Genomic DNA, 15,029 nt, shown 5'->3' with positions numbered 1-15,029 from the left:
TCCCCCTGCTGGTATAAGACAAATGACATAGGGTTTTTTTATGTATCAGGAACTCCTTTGCATATTAGGCCACATACCCCTGATGTAGCCAGTCCTCCTGGAGTTTATAGTAAGCTCTGTACTAAGAGCCCTGTAAGCTCCAGGAGGATTGGCTACATCAGAGGGGTGCGGCCTAATATGCAAAGGAGTTCCTGCTACAGAAAAAGCCCCGAATAGCCTTAATGTAGTGGGTCAGTTCAGCAGAATGATTTCAGCAGGGCACCACAGCAGGGAGGCCCCAGATTGACAGGGGTCCACCACCTTAGTTAAAAGCCTGGTGGGACAGCTCTGTCTTATAAAAACCTACTGTTGAGAGCCAGTGTGGGGTAGTGAATAAGAGTGACAGACTCTAATTCAGAGAACCAGGCTTGATTCCCCACTCTTCTTCCACATGAGGCCTTCTGCCTGACCTTGGGCCAGTCACAGTTCTCTCTCAGCCGCACCTGCCTCCCAAGGTGCCTGTTGTGGGGAGAGGAAGGGAAGGCAATTGTAAGCTACTTTGAGATTCTTTAAGTTAGAGAAAAGCAAAGTATTAAAAAAAAAACACCTGATATTGTTGTCCCGGTCAAGATTTTGCCTTTATTTATGAGATTTTATCTCACCCAACGTGCCTGGTTCTTTGTCCCCTGTTTTATTCTTGCAAAAACCATTATCAAGTTCAAAGAAGAAAGACTGGCCCAGGGATGACCAAATGTAAGCGCAACATAGAATAAATGTCAGATGTGTAAGAGCTGCAGGACATTAACTTCAGATGTTTGAGAGCTGCAAGAGGAAGGGAGGAAGGAAGGAAAATAGCTGATGAGGGTGGAAGAAGTGGAAATAAAGCAACTTTAACTTTAAATGCATTCTCCAAGCCACTGTATGGCTTGGTTTGGAGAAGTGATTTAAAGAGAGAGACACTTTCTCTAAGCCAGCTGACGGGGGCAGCTTTGAGAGCCACATAATATGTGTGAAAGCACACATGTGGCTCAGGAGCCATTGTTTGGGCACCCCTGGACTGGCCCAAATTCACTCAGTGGGCTTCATGGCAAAGCAGGGATGGAACCACAACTCTCCTTTCCCAGTGTCTGTCCTCACAAACAACAGCCCTGTGGAATAAGAAGAGACCGCTAACCTAACCTCTCCAATCTTTCTCCTCCCCACTTCTTGCAGGATGGCTCCCGCCAGCGCTCTCTGCAGAAGAAGAAGACTGTCTCCTTCAGCACCATGCCCAGCAACCGCAAGCTCAGTAGCACCGCTGCCTGCATCTCCTTCATGCTGGAGGGCTGCGAGATGAAGAAGGTGCGCTCCAACTCGCGCATGTACAGCCGGTTCTTCGTACTGGACCCTGACCTGCGTTTCATGCACTGGGAGCCTTCCAAGAAAGACTCCGACAAGGCCAAGATCGAGATCAAGTCGGTCAAGGAAGTGCGTGTCGGGAAGAAGACGCCGGTGTTGCGCTCCAACGGCCTCTCGGACCAGTTCCCTGACGAGTGCGCCTTCTCCATAATCTATGGAGACAATTACGAGTCCTTGGATCTCGTGGCGAGCTCTGCTGATGTGGTGAATGCGTGGGTCATGGGGCTGCGGTATTTGGCGTCCTATGGAAAGCACACTCTGGAGGAGGCTCCGGAAACTGGCTGTCCTAACCCCCGCACCTCTTGGGTCTCCTCTGTCTTCGACATCGCAGACCTAGAAAAGGAAGGCCGAATCCCGGTTTCTCGGGCCGTGCAGCTCATTCGGGCCCTCAACCCCGGCATGAAAGCTTCTATGATCGAGCTGAAGTTCAAAGAGCTCCAAAAAGCAGCCAGTGAGCGGCTCGGGGAAGAGGTCAGCTGCGAGGTCTTTGTGGAGGCCTACTGCGAGCTGTGCACCAGGCCCGAGGTGTTTTTCCTCCTGGTCCAGTTTTCCAGCAATAAAGAGTATATGGGCTTGAAGGATCTCATGATCTTCTTGGAGGCTGAGCAGGGCATGGAAGGGGTGACGGAGGACATGTGCATGGAGATCATCAGCAAATACGAACCGTCCAAGGAGGGCCGGGAAAAGGGCTACTTGGCCATTGACGGCTTCACACGCTACCTCCTTTCAGCCGACTGCGCCATATTTGACCCGCAGCACCGCCGAGTGTGCCAAGATATGAGCCAACCACTGTCCCATTACTTTATCAGCTCTGCGCATGGAGCGTGTCTGGCTGAGGACAGCTGTTTCTGGGGTGGCTCCACTTCAGACATCGGGGGCTATGTAGCGGCTCTCAAGGCCGGCTGCCGTAGCTTGGAACTCATGGTCTCTGATGGCCCTTCTGGAGAGCCAGTGGTTGGCGGAGGTGCCCGGTTGGCTTTCTCTAGAGTGGTGGGTGCCGTTGCAGAATATGCTTTTGAGGCATCTGAGTTTCCTCTCATCCTGTGCCTCTCCGTGCACTGCTGCTGTGCTCAGCAGAGGATTGTGGCAGAACACCTGAGGAAGACCTTTGGGGACAAGCTGTACCTGGTACCCCCAAATCCCAATGAAGGATATCTTCCCTCTCCAGAAAAGCTCAAAAGATACGTCCTAATCCAAGGCCGGAAGCTGCCTCCCAGTTGCCAGTCGAGCGAGGGGGATGTATCTGACGATGATGAGGCCGCAGAGCTAGGTCTGCCACTCGGCGAGGAGGACCGAGAACAGCCCCGCCACCGGCGGGCCCTGTGCCGCGAGCTCTCCGACTTGGTGAGCCTGTGCCAGCTGGTGTCTTTCCAAGGCTTCGAAGCCTCTCGGCGGAGCCAACGCTATTGGGAAGTGTGTTCTTTCAGCGAGGTGGAGGCTGGTCGCTATGCCAACGAGGAGCCAGAGGATTTTGTGGCCTACAACAAACGCTTCCTGTCACGGGTTTTTCCCAGCCCTATGCGCATTGATGCCAGCAACATGAACCCACAGGACTTCTGGAAGTGTGGCTGCCAGATGGTGGCCATGAACTACCAGACACCGGGACTTATGATGGACCTGAACGCCGGCTGGTTCCGCCAGAACGGGGGCTGTGGTTATGTGCTGCGGCCAGCCATTATGCGTGACGAGGTGTCCTACTTCAGCGCAAACACCAGGGACGCTTTCCCCGGCATCTCGGCCCAACTGCTGCACCTCAAGATCATCAGTGGGCAGAATCTGCCCAAGCCCAAGGGCTCCGGTGCCAAGGGGGACGTGGTGGAGCCATACGTTTGCGCTGAGATACACGGCATCCCAGCTGACTGTGCTGAAAAACGCACAAAGACGGTGCTGCAGAGTGGGGACAACCCCGTGTTCGAAGAGACTCTGGAGTTCCAGGTGAACCTTCCAGAGCTGGCGATCCTCCGGTTCATGGTGCTCGATGACGATTACATCGGGGACGAGTTCATTGCGCAGTACACCATTCCCTTCGAATGCCTCCAGACGGGCTACCGCCACGTGCCCCTCCAGTCCCTCTCTGGCGAGTCCCTCCCCAACGCTACTCTCTTTGTGCACGTGGCCATCACCAACCGAAGGGGCGGGGGCAAAGCCCACCGGCGGGGGCTCTCGGGGCGCAAGGGACGGCGCATGCGGGAGTACACGTCCACGAAGGCCACGGGAATCAAGGCCATAGACGAGGTGTTTCGGACAGCCACTCAGCCATTGCGGGAGGCCACAGACCTGCGGGAGAACATGCAGGTACCCAGGTAGTGGGAGACGGGAGCCAGGGCTCCTAAGTTTGGTTTGCTGGGCTTGGAGTTGGGGAGAAAGGGGTATGGGCTTGGGGCTTGGACTCATCAGAGGACCCATCTTCGTTACAAAGACTTGTAAGTCAACTCTCCTGGTCTCCCTAGAGGAGCCTGGGAACTGTTGTTTTGTAAGGGTGCTAGGAATTATTTGAAAAAGTCCTTTTACAGGATTAAGGGCCCGAGTGATTGAGCGGGGAACCCTGATGGTCGAAAAGGGTTTGCAAACTGGTTTGCATTGATAGGATAGATGAGCCCCGAGTGAGAAACTGGGTCTGGGACACTAGTCCCTTGGGGAGCTTGTGAAAAGGTCAAGCAGAGCATAGGAAGTTGGTTTAAGTCAAAATACACAAAAGGGACTAGAAGGCTTTCTAGTCCAAGCCTTGCACATCAGGTGTAGGCGCAAACCTGATTTGGGGGGAGGGGAAGACATTCTATGGTCTTAAAGGCCAGAACTCGTATCCTGAGTCTCTTCCTTGCTAAAATGAACAAATGCTACATCAAGAAGCTAGTCCCTCGGATCCCTGCACTACAAATCCATACCTGACGCTGACTTAGTAGTTATGATGACCGTCAGCACACTCTACCTTCTCCAGTTATCCAGAAGGCTGGCTTTGTCGTGCGTATCCTCTGCACTCGCTCCCCAAACACCAGAAATGTGCTACTTCATTCTCTTCCTTCAAATCACTCTCAACCCTTTCCCTTTTCTGCGAAGCTTTGGGCTTAGTCCCACTGTCATCTTTCTCACATTAAGAACACAAGAGAAGCCATGTTGGATCAGGCCAATGGCCCATCCAATCCAACACTCTGTGTAACAGAAGAACATAAGAGAAGCCATGTTGGATCAGGCCAATGGCCCATCCAGTCCAACACTCTGTGTCACACCATGACCAAAAAAAAACAGGTGCCATCAGGAGGTCCACTAGTGGGGCCAGGAAACTAGAAGCCCTCCCACTGTCCTCCCCGCCCCACCGCAATCACCAAGAATAGAGAGCATCACTGCCGCAGACAGAGAGTTCCAACAATAAGCTGTGGCTAATAGCCACTGATGGACCTCTGCTCTAGATGTTTATCCAGTCCCCTCTTGAAGCTGTCTATGCTTGTAGCCGCCACCACCTCCTGTGGGTGATTAACACATACCTGCAATTGTGGGAATTTATCCCAATATTCCCACTTCTGCCCAACTTCCCTTTGGCTGAAATGAGAGATTACCAAGATCCCCTAGATACCACTGAAAAGAGCAGCCTTGTCCCCCCCCCCCCAGCGAAGCCTTTTAAACTCATTTACATAAAGTGACATCATTACATGAGGGGTTTCCCCACCCTTTTTATAGGCCATTAATGGAGGAAAAGAAACCCACAATGTTTGAAGAAGAAAAGACCAAGAGACGACGACGACGAAGAAGAAGAAGAAGAAGAAGAAGAAGACGACGACAACGACATTGGATTTATATTCCGCCCTCCACTCAAGAGTCTCAGAGCGGCTCACAATCTCCTTTATCTCCCTCCCCCACAACAGACACCCTGTGAGGTGGGTGGGACTGAGAGGACTCTCACTGCAGCTGCCCTTTCAAGGACAACCTCTGCCAGAGCTATGGCTGACCCAAGGCCATGCTAGCAGGTGCAAGTGGAGGAGTGGGGAATCAAACCAGGTTCTCCCAGATAAGAGTCCTCACACTTAACCACTACACCAAATTGGCTGCCAGTTTTGGTGGCATCCGTGCCATTTCCATAGCATCTAACCAGCCTTGGTTGCGTGCTCTCGGTTGTTGCAATCTAAATCTACGTGCTTTCCTCTTTATGCTCTGTAAGGCACCACGTGCATAGTAGAGAGAGCCAGTTTAGTGTAGTGATTAAGAGCAACGGACTCTAATATGGAGAACCAAATTTGATTCCCCACTCCTCCTCCCTATAAAGCCTGCTGGGTGACCTTGAAAGGGCAGCTTCTGAGAGAGCTCTCTCAGTCCCACTTACCTCACAGGGTGTCTGTTGCGAGAGAGGAAGAGAAAGGAAATTGTAAGCCACTCAGATTCAGAGTGAAAGGCAGGGTACAAATCCAATATTTTTTTCAGTGAATTGTTGCAATTATAATTGTTCTTTCCTAGTTATTCTGTCACAGCTCTTGTTTGTCTTTCTCCTCAGAATCGTGACCCTGGCCAACCAACATTGGCAAATACCTGAGAATTGGGGTCACCGCAGGAGTGGGTGGCACCAGGCTTGGCTGAGGGGCTGATAACTGTTTTGTGGGTGTCAGTCTTTTATCTCCCCTCTGTCTTGTTTTCCTCCAGAATGCTCTGGTCTCCTTCAAGGAGTTGTGCGGCTTAACACCAGCAGCCAACATCAAGCAGTGCATCTTAAAGCTGGCCACGTGGCTACAACCCAGTGAGAAAGAGAGCCCCCCGGCTGTCACCCTGAACCTGGGGGAGGAGTACCCTTCCATGGAGGCCCAAGGGCCTGTCCCGGAGCTGCTACGGAAGGTGCTTGCCGCCTACGACACTGTGAGTGCCGCCTGTTACGATGTGGGATGCTGAATGCTCACGCTGACAGGAGACCTTCTTCCCCACAGTGTGGTGGTAGTGGTGAAGAGCAGGTGACTCTAATCTGGAGAGCTGGGTTTGATTCCCTACTCCTCCACACAAAGCCTTCTGGGTGACTTTGGGCCAGTAGTCATAGTTCTCTCAGAACTCTCTCAGCCCCACCTACCTCACAAGGTGTCTGTTGGAGGGAGCGGAAGGGAAGGGGATTGGAAGCTGCTCTGAGACTCCTTCAGGTAGAGAAAAGCAGAAAAAATCTACTCTTCTTCCCCTCCCCCATGGTTGCAGTCCACATAGGACACTGTGGTTCTTTTACATGGTGTTGTCACCAGGGACTTAACAGCTACAATATGGCCACCAGGGCCAGCCCTAGACTATCTGGCACCCTAGGCAACGCTAACTTCTGGCATCCCCCCCTCACACTGATAACATCACCGAGTCACATGGGGGCAACTAATTTGTCACCTCCTGAAGCCCGGTGCCCTAGGCAATCACCTAGTTTGCCTAGCAGCAGGCCAGCCCTGATGGCCACCAATTCCTAAAGGGAACTCATAAAACATAATATGCTGTTTGCCCACAGATTAATCCTGTCGGTGAGAATCAGGTCTCGTTTGTCATACACAAGCACATGTGTCCACAGGTTACCTCAGGGGTAGGTGCTGTACGCTCAGGGTGAAGCGTATAAAGAGCGGGGCAGTGAGGAAGGGTAGGACACCCATGTAATTTATTTATATTTATACCGTTTCCCTTTATTTATATTTATACCCTGTTTCTCTCCCACAAAGCAGCTTACAACGTGATCCTCTGCTTCCTCCATTTTTATTCTCACAGACGCAACCCTATGAAGAAAATTAGACAGAGCAGGGGGAAAAAGCTCAGCAGGAACTCAGTTGCATATTAGGCCACACCCTCCGATGTCACCATTGTTTCACACAGGGCTTTTTTGTAGAAAAGCCCAGCAGGAACTCACTTGCATATTAGGCCATACCCCCTGGCACCAAGCCAGCTGGAACTGCATTCCAGTGCATTCCTGCTCAAAAAACCCCAAACCCCTGGCTGAGAAAGAGAGACAATGAGCGAATGAGAGAGAGAAAGTGATGGGCCCCAAATCACCTGAGAAGCTTCTGAGGCGGAGTGGAGTCCAGCCCTGTAACCCCTGCAGCACGCTGTCTCTTTTCCCTTGGAGGGCCTGTTACAGATGCCACAAAGGAAGAGGAGGGGTTGATCTAAGAGCCCCTGGAGGGTGGGGGTGCCTTGCTGGCCATATATACTCACCACCCATCCTGTCTTTGTCCACTCCCCCCACCCCCCCAGATGATCCAGACAAGCCGGACGCTAATTGAGTCAGCCGACGCCGTTCACACCAAGATCATTCAGGTGCAACAAGCAGGTGGGTGATCCCCTCATCCCCTTTCCCTCCTCCTGGGATATTGCCATTGTAAGGCCTTTTTATAGACAGGAGGGCCACAGATGGAATGATGCCCCCCCACACACACTATCAAGCTCCCAGGATTAGGTTACCCAGGGCTTCTTTCTGTAGCAGGAACTCCTTTGCATATTAGGCCACACACCCCTGATGTAGCCGATCCTCCAGCAGCTCACAGGGCTCTTAGTTTAGGGCCTATTGTAAGCTCTTGGAGGATTGACTACATCAGGGTTTGTGGCCTTATATGCAAAGGAGTTCCTGCTACAACCTCCCTCCCGAAGCTACATTTTGATCTGCTTAACACACATCCCTTGATTTTTCTAACTACAATTACGGTATATACGAAGACCACCCGGTGAATTCATGAATAACCTCCATGTTCAAAAGCACTGCACGGCAAGATAACATAACCTTTACCCTTGGTATCATATTTGGGAGGGACGGTGGCTCAGTGGTAGAGCATCTGCTTGGGAAGCATCCCCGGCATCTCCAAAAAAGGGTCCAGGCAAATAGGTGTGAAAAACCTCAGCTTGAGACCCTGGAGAGCGGCTGCCAGTCTGAGTAGACAATACTGACTTTGATGGACCGAGGGTCTGATTCAGTATAAGGCAGCTTCATATGTTCATATGTTCATTTACATGTTATGTCTCATTCACATGTGCAGACTACATTATCCCTGTATGTTGCATACAAGTAATCAAGGGATTTAACCTTTGCATTGTGGCCTTCCTTGAAATAACTCTTATGACCACCTTGGCCATGAATTCTGCATCCTACGCTTGTGGATTGCACGTCAAACATGCCCCTGATGGACAGGGTTGCCAGCCTCCAAGTAGTGGCTGGAAATCTCCTGCTATTACAGCTGAACTCCAGGTGACAGAGATCAGTTCCCAAGGAAGAAATGGCTGCTTTGGAGGTTGGACTTCGTAGCATTGTGCCCCATTGAAGTCCCCTCTCTCCCCCAAACCCCGCCCCCCCAAAAAATCTCCAGGTATTTCCAACCCAGAGTTGACAACCCTACTGTTTTACCTTTTGTGTTGCCCCAAAGACAGGGATTTCCAGTGGAATGTTGTTCACACTTATAAACAGGGGGGTTTTTTGTAGCAGGAACTTCTTTGCATATTAGGCCACACCCCTCTGATGTAGCCAATCCTCCAAGAACTTACAGTAATAAGAACCCTGTAAGCGCTTGGAGGATTGGCTACATCAGGGGAGGGACAGTGGCTCAGTGGTAGAGCATCTGCTTGGGAAGCAGAAGGTCCCAGGTTCAATCCCTGGCATCTCCAAAAAAGGGTCCAGGCAAGTAGGTGTGAAAAACCTCAGCTTGAGACCCTGGAGAGCAGGGGAGGGACGGTGGCTCAGTGGTAGAGCATCTGCTTGGGAAGCAGAAGGTCCCAGGTTCAATTCCTGGCATCCCCAAAAAAGGGTCCAGGCAAATAGGTGTGAAAAACCTCCGCTTGAGACCCTGGAGAGCCGCTGCCAGTCTGAGAAGACAATACTGAATTTGATGGACCGAGGGTCTGATTCAGTATAAGGCAGCTTCATATGTTCATATGTTCATCAGGGGTGTGTGGCCTAATATGCAAAGGAGTTCCTGCCACAAAAAAGCTCAGCATATAAATCAATGATGTGTGTGTATATTTGAATGTAATTTTGCAGCGCTTTTTGATTTATGGCTGAATGTGTGAACCAGGTAGATCCAGGTGGGCAGCCGTGTTGGTCAGAAGCAGTAGAATAAAGCAGGGGTCGAGTGGCACCTTTAAGACCAACAAAGTTTTATTCAGAATGCAAGCTTTTGTGTGCTCGAAGCACACTTCATCAGGCAATAGTATGGAACAACAAGCAGTCCTAAATATAAAGTGGGCATTGAGTTAGTATGCAACTTGTGATTCTTTTAAACTGCTAAAAAAAATTTTCCATGACTCTGCATACTAACTCACTGCCCACTTTCTCTATATTTAGGACTGCTTGCCATTCCGTATGGTTGTCTGATATAGTGTGCTTCTAGCACACGAAAGCTTACATTCTGAATAACGCTTTGTTGGTCTTAAAGGTGCTGTTGGACTCCTGTGTCAACCAGACTCCTTCCTCAAAGATATTCTAGGCTCCTTCACTGAATTTCCAGTTTTCATTAACAAAAGCGACACCGGTATTTTGGCTTGCGGCAATGGAAGGGAACGCAGGAAGATTGCATTCAGTCCAGTTGTACAACAACAAACCTTCAAACATCCTGCAAAAGCATTACTGGAAATCACGATTTTTTTAAAAGCAGTCTATAACTACATTTTATGTTGTATTTACGTTTGATACAACTAAACAGCGTTCAAAGTGATCAGTACTTAGTCTCTTGCAGGCCTTGAATTCAGCAGGAGCTCACAGGAGCACAGCTCCTGAACCTTTCTGATGCCCCTCCCTCCTCCCCACCTACCTTGTCCATTGAACGGTGGGTGCAGCTGCACAACAATCCTTGGATTAGGAGAGTGGCAGCCACCCAGCCACCAGGGGCTTTGCCACGCCCCCAGCAGCCCTCATTAACCCCTAGAGAAACCCACTCCACTTCTTATGTGATTTTGGGTGGTGGGTGGCTTGCTGGCCTTTTGCCTGGAGGGGGCAGCCAAGGAGAGCCCCAGGTGAGTGAAACCTGCTTGGGCTTGCTGGATCTCTAGCCAGCCCAAGCAGGCCTCACTCGCCTGGGACTCTGCTTTCTTGCATAAGGTTGCTTTTGGCTGGTGGGGGGCGGGGTGGCATACACTAATGAGTTATGCTAATATGCTCCACCACCTAATTTTCTACAAAACAACCCCTGGTTTCTTGCTGATCGGCATTGAATTATCCCCTTCGGGACCCCCACAAACAGCCAGTCATCTGGCAACAGGCTGCAGCAGTTTGCTTGAAGTTCCTGGGCAGTCTGCCCATCCAGATGTGCTGGTACCTTTGGCTCTGGCGTTTTTACATGACTCAGTCATCCTGCTGGAATAGGGAAGTGTTTCCTTCCTTCACATCAATGCCGTTATTTTGCATAATTCCATTTCCAGCATTCTCATGGTTCTTGGAATTTTCCCCTGGTTGGGATTGAAATGACAAAGGAAGATGGAGAACGGTAAACAGCAAGGGTGTGGGGATGGGGGGACAGGATTTGTGGGGATAAACAGGACAAGTACCTCTAGGCAGGGATGAAAAAGAAGACATATGGAGGCTGGAGAGAGATGTGACTTATTTTCCGGAAAGCTGACAATGATAGGATGATGTGGGCACTGTGAAGACCCATGGTGTGCACGTGATTTTCCAAGGTCCCGCTCTTGTCTTTGCCCAAATAGGTTTTTCAGGTTTTTGAAGCCCTAGAAAAGCCTGCCAAACCTTTTTTTCCAGGGGTGAGCCTGGAAATCCAGATGAAATATCACAATTCTTGCACCCAAGGCCTTTAGAAAACAGAGTTAATATAGATGATCTTAAGTTTTATGCTTGTTCTACTTGTTCTCCATGAATTTCCCATGACTTGCCCAAAAGTTGTACTAGCAATGCTTCCCCCTCCCCCCAAAAAAATCTGTTGCAGAAATGCTGGCCTTTTTTTTGTTTTGGTCCAGCTGTGCTGCTTCTTCTACCCCTGGGTCTATCGGATTATGAAGGCCACATGTGGAGACAGAAGCCAGATGCTGTTTAGAAGCCAATGCAGACAGGAAAGAGACTTGGCAGGAAGAGAAATATTTTCCCCCGGGGGGGGCGGAGGTCATTGCCCCAGATGATGGGAACAATGAGGTCGTCCTCAGTTTGGTGTAGTGGTTAAGTGTGTGGACTCTCATCTGAGAGAACCGGGTTTAATTCCCCACTCCTCCACTTCCACCTTCTGGAATGGCCTTGGGTCAGCCATAGCTCTCGCAGGAGTTGTCCCTGAAAGGGCAGCTGCTGTGAGAGCCCTCTCAGCCCCACCCACCTCAGGGTGTCTGTTGTGGGGGGAGAAGATATAGGAGATTGTAAGCCACTCTGACTCTCTGATTCAGAGAGAAGGGCGGGGTATATATCTGCAGTCTTCTTCTGTCAGACTTAGCAAAGAAGTCCTGCCCTGAACAAAGTGCCGCTCCTGTGACGCTTTCCCCTTTTCCCCTCTTTCTCCTCCCCGCCCCTTCCTTGCTTCTCCAGGGATGGCCTTTCACAAAGAGCTACACCGACTGGAGGTGAAGGAGGGCCTGAAGGGGCGGAAGCTGCAGAAGGCGCTGGAGAGTTTTGCCTGGAACATCACAGTCCTCAAGGTAATTTGACTCTAAGAGAGGGTGGGGCCTACAAAGCAAAATCCCAAACGTGCTTCCAGCGCTGCAATGCTCCAGTGAGAACTGAGGCTCAGGCAGAGCTTTTTCTGTAGCAGGAACTCCTTTGCATATTAGGCCACACACCCTGCAGATGTAGCCAATCCTCCAAGAGCTTTCAGGGCTTTTCATATAGGGCCTACTGTAAGCTCTTGGAGGATTGGCTACATCAGGGGTGTGTGGCCTAATAGGCAAAGGAGGTCCTGCTAGAATTCCTTACAGGGCTCTGCTCACAGGGCCTACTGGAAGCTCCGGGAGGATTGGCTGCATCAGGGGTGTGTGGCCTAATAGGCAAAGGAGGTCCTGCTAGAATTCCTTACAGGACTCTTCGTACAGGGCCTACTGGAAGCTCCAGGAGGATTGGCTGCATCAGGGCTGTGTGGCCTAAGAGGCAAAGGAGGTCCTGCTAGAATTCCTTACAGGGCTCTTCGTACAGGGCCTACTGGAAGCTCCAGGAGGATTGGCTGCATCAGGGGTGTGTGGCCTAATAGGCAAAGGAGGTCCTGCTAGAATTCCTTACAGGGCTCTTCTCACAGGGCCTACTGTGAGCTCCAGGAGGATTGGCTACATCAGGGGTGTGTGGCCTAATAAGCAAAGGAGTTCCTGCTACAAAAAAACAAGCACTGGGCTCAAGTATCTCTGAGCAGACATGCCGTGTCTGTCCCTCCTTTGAGGAAAGGAGACCAGCTATTGCACGCAGGATGCCTCTGAGAACGGCTTCCTGTTCAGATGCAGTTGTGAAATGGTTCTTTCGTTTGAAAACTGGGGCGGGGATCGACGTCGCAGTCCTCACGGAGACCCTTTGGGAGTCTGGCAGCCCCCTCCCAGCACATAACCACCCCACCCAACCCCAGTCTGTAAAATGGCTCATGTGACATTTGGTTGTTGTGTTGCTGGTCTGCGACACACCATGTGCCTGGCAGAAATGGGCAGGGCTGCAGCATGAGAAGGACCTCATCGCAATAAGTACTCCTGTACAGACTGGGGGACGATTGTTCATTGGAGGTTGACGCTCTTCTGTGGCATCCTTCCAGAGTTTGCGATAGCCCGCCAGGTGGAAGAGGCCATTGCTTGGGGCAATACCTATTAAGAGACGCCTCCCATGCTGGAAGCTGCACATGCATTCATGCTTGTATGCTGTTTCACACTTGCCTGGGCTCCTCAGAATTCTGTGAGATGTGGCCCGGGTTTTTTTTTGGGGTGCTTCCTGCTTTAAGCTGGGACACCCTGTTGTGTGTAGGATTATCAAAAAAACCTTTGAGCTGATCCTGTGGGACTGTTCACATAATTGGGTGCTTCCACACTTACTAAATAATGCCGTTTCCATCCACTTCAGCGGCCGTTTGCAAATGGATTTTGCTATTTCACGCAGTCATATCCAATTGCAAAGGGCATTGGAAGCGGACTGAAAGCCCATTATTTAGTGTGTGTGAAAGCACCCAATAATTGTAGCACATACTCCTTTCTCACCGCACAGGAGGTGGCAGCAGGGGCCAAGAGTAAGGATGCCTTTCTAGTTTGGAGTGTGTCTTCATTGTGCATGCATCCACTGAGCGAAATGTGGCTCTTTTACTGGAGCTCAGTTTAAGTTCACCCGAGGGAACTCTTGTGGCCCATTCCTGAAGCATTTGAAGAAATAGCACAGAATACCTCTGGCCTCTAAGCTGAGTTAGTCTGAGCTAGCTCGCAGTTTTTTAGCCTCCAGCTCAGGAAAGATGGCCCCAGAGCAAACTAGTTTATGCAGCAGTCAAATGGCTTGCTCACAACTTTAATGCCGGTAGCTCACAAAGTAGAATTTTTGCTCACAAGGCTCCACAGTTTAGAGGGAGCACTGCCTCTGACCATGTGCAAAGTACATTCCTACCTCAGTGTTCTCTATACAACCAACACAAAGGACTGAGATTTAAAAAAAGATTTGCTAGGGTGAAGACCCAGCATGCCCATTTATTTATTTGCTTCATTTTTAGTCCACCTTTCTCAATGAGGCTCAGGACAGGTTACAAAACTTAGCAATGTGGCAGGAAGAGAGTAAAATACGTAAAAATGCTGTATAGTGTGTTCCACTTCCAGTACAGTAGCCGTAATATACAAATCAAACACTGTAAGTCTTAACAAGGTGAGCAAAATACCATCTTACGTTGAACAACCTAAGCCGTTTTGGGTCCCCCCTGGAGAGAAAAGGCAGGATGAAACTGAATAAAAACCCAAAATTCTTATTGCAGTGTAGCACCGAGGTAGTCCATGCATCCAACAGATAATGTGGCCTGAACACAGGTGTATTATCCCCAGTCCCTTTCCCTTTCTAAAGTGCCCTCCTGAACCATTCTGTTACGGTACAGCCCCATTACCTTCATAGAAAAGCCTTCCTGAACATATTCTGCTTGTAAAAACGCATATCAGATATTGTTATACTTTATCATATTCTGATCCAGCCCCTCCAAGGATCAAACTGGAGTCTACTGGCTTGTGTCGGTGTTCAGCCGGGTCTGTTTTCCCCGACTCAGATTATTTATTTCTGCACCACAGCCTCCCCACCCAGTACATCCGTGGGATTGGTTTCTGCACTAACATTATCCTGGAGCATTCCCTGTCACTCTTCAGTGTTTCCTCACTGAAATCTCCACCTCTGGGGTTTTTTTTCCATTGGAGGCGTGGCTTTGATACAACGTGACCAATTGTCAACAACCTTACAGGCTACATTGTTTTATGTGCTTGCTTTAAACCAGCATGCTGATTGGCTGCCTGTGTTGCCGCAGCGCTTGAAACACTTTGTTTTCAATAAGGTTTGAGATCATTTGCCCCAAACTTGCTACTACAGCATACCAGCAAACGGACTTCAGAGAGCGCTTGTAGCACTTGTAGAAACAAGATATTAAAGTCCATGGGGAATGCTGCTCTCCATTGAATGTTGTGCTAAAAAGAGTGTGGGTGTCACGAGCTGGGGCCAGGCCAGGCAAAGTCCAGGGGCAGTCCAAGGTCTGTAGCTGGTGAGCAAAGAGGGTTCAAAGCGCCAAAACCAAATCACAGTCCAGGGGGGCTTGGATCTTCTC

General features: G+C 50.2%; 1 protein-coding gene across 2 annotated transcripts in view; it reads left to right on the top strand.

Moving 5' to 3' along the window:
• LOC132583939 (inactive phospholipase C-like protein 2) overlaps positions 1-15,029 on the top strand; it is a 62,175-nt gene that overhangs the window by 37,093 nt on the left and 10,053 nt on the right. Inside the window, exons 2-5 of one of the 2 annotated variants that reach the window (XM_060255689.1) lie at positions 1,192-3,672; positions 6,007-6,216; positions 7,567-7,642; positions 11,816-11,925. In XM_060255689.1, coding sequence (XP_060111672.1) covers positions 1,192-3,672; positions 6,007-6,216; positions 7,567-7,642; positions 11,816-11,925 — 2,877 coding nt within the window. Of the gene's footprint in view, positions 1-1,191; positions 3,681-6,006; positions 6,217-7,566; positions 7,643-11,815; positions 11,926-15,029 lie in introns of those variants that run through there. The other variant, XM_060255690.1, reaches the window with a different exon arrangement.

The sequence above is a fragment of the Heteronotia binoei genome, chromosome 15, assembly GCF_032191835.1.
Source record: "Heteronotia binoei isolate CCM8104 ecotype False Entrance Well chromosome 15, APGP_CSIRO_Hbin_v1, whole genome shotgun sequence".
Taxonomy (NCBI): domain Eukaryota; kingdom Metazoa; phylum Chordata; class Lepidosauria; order Squamata; family Gekkonidae; genus Heteronotia; species Heteronotia binoei.
The sequence above is the reverse complement of the archived record's forward strand: the minus strand, read 5'-3'. Positions and strand labels throughout refer to the sequence as shown.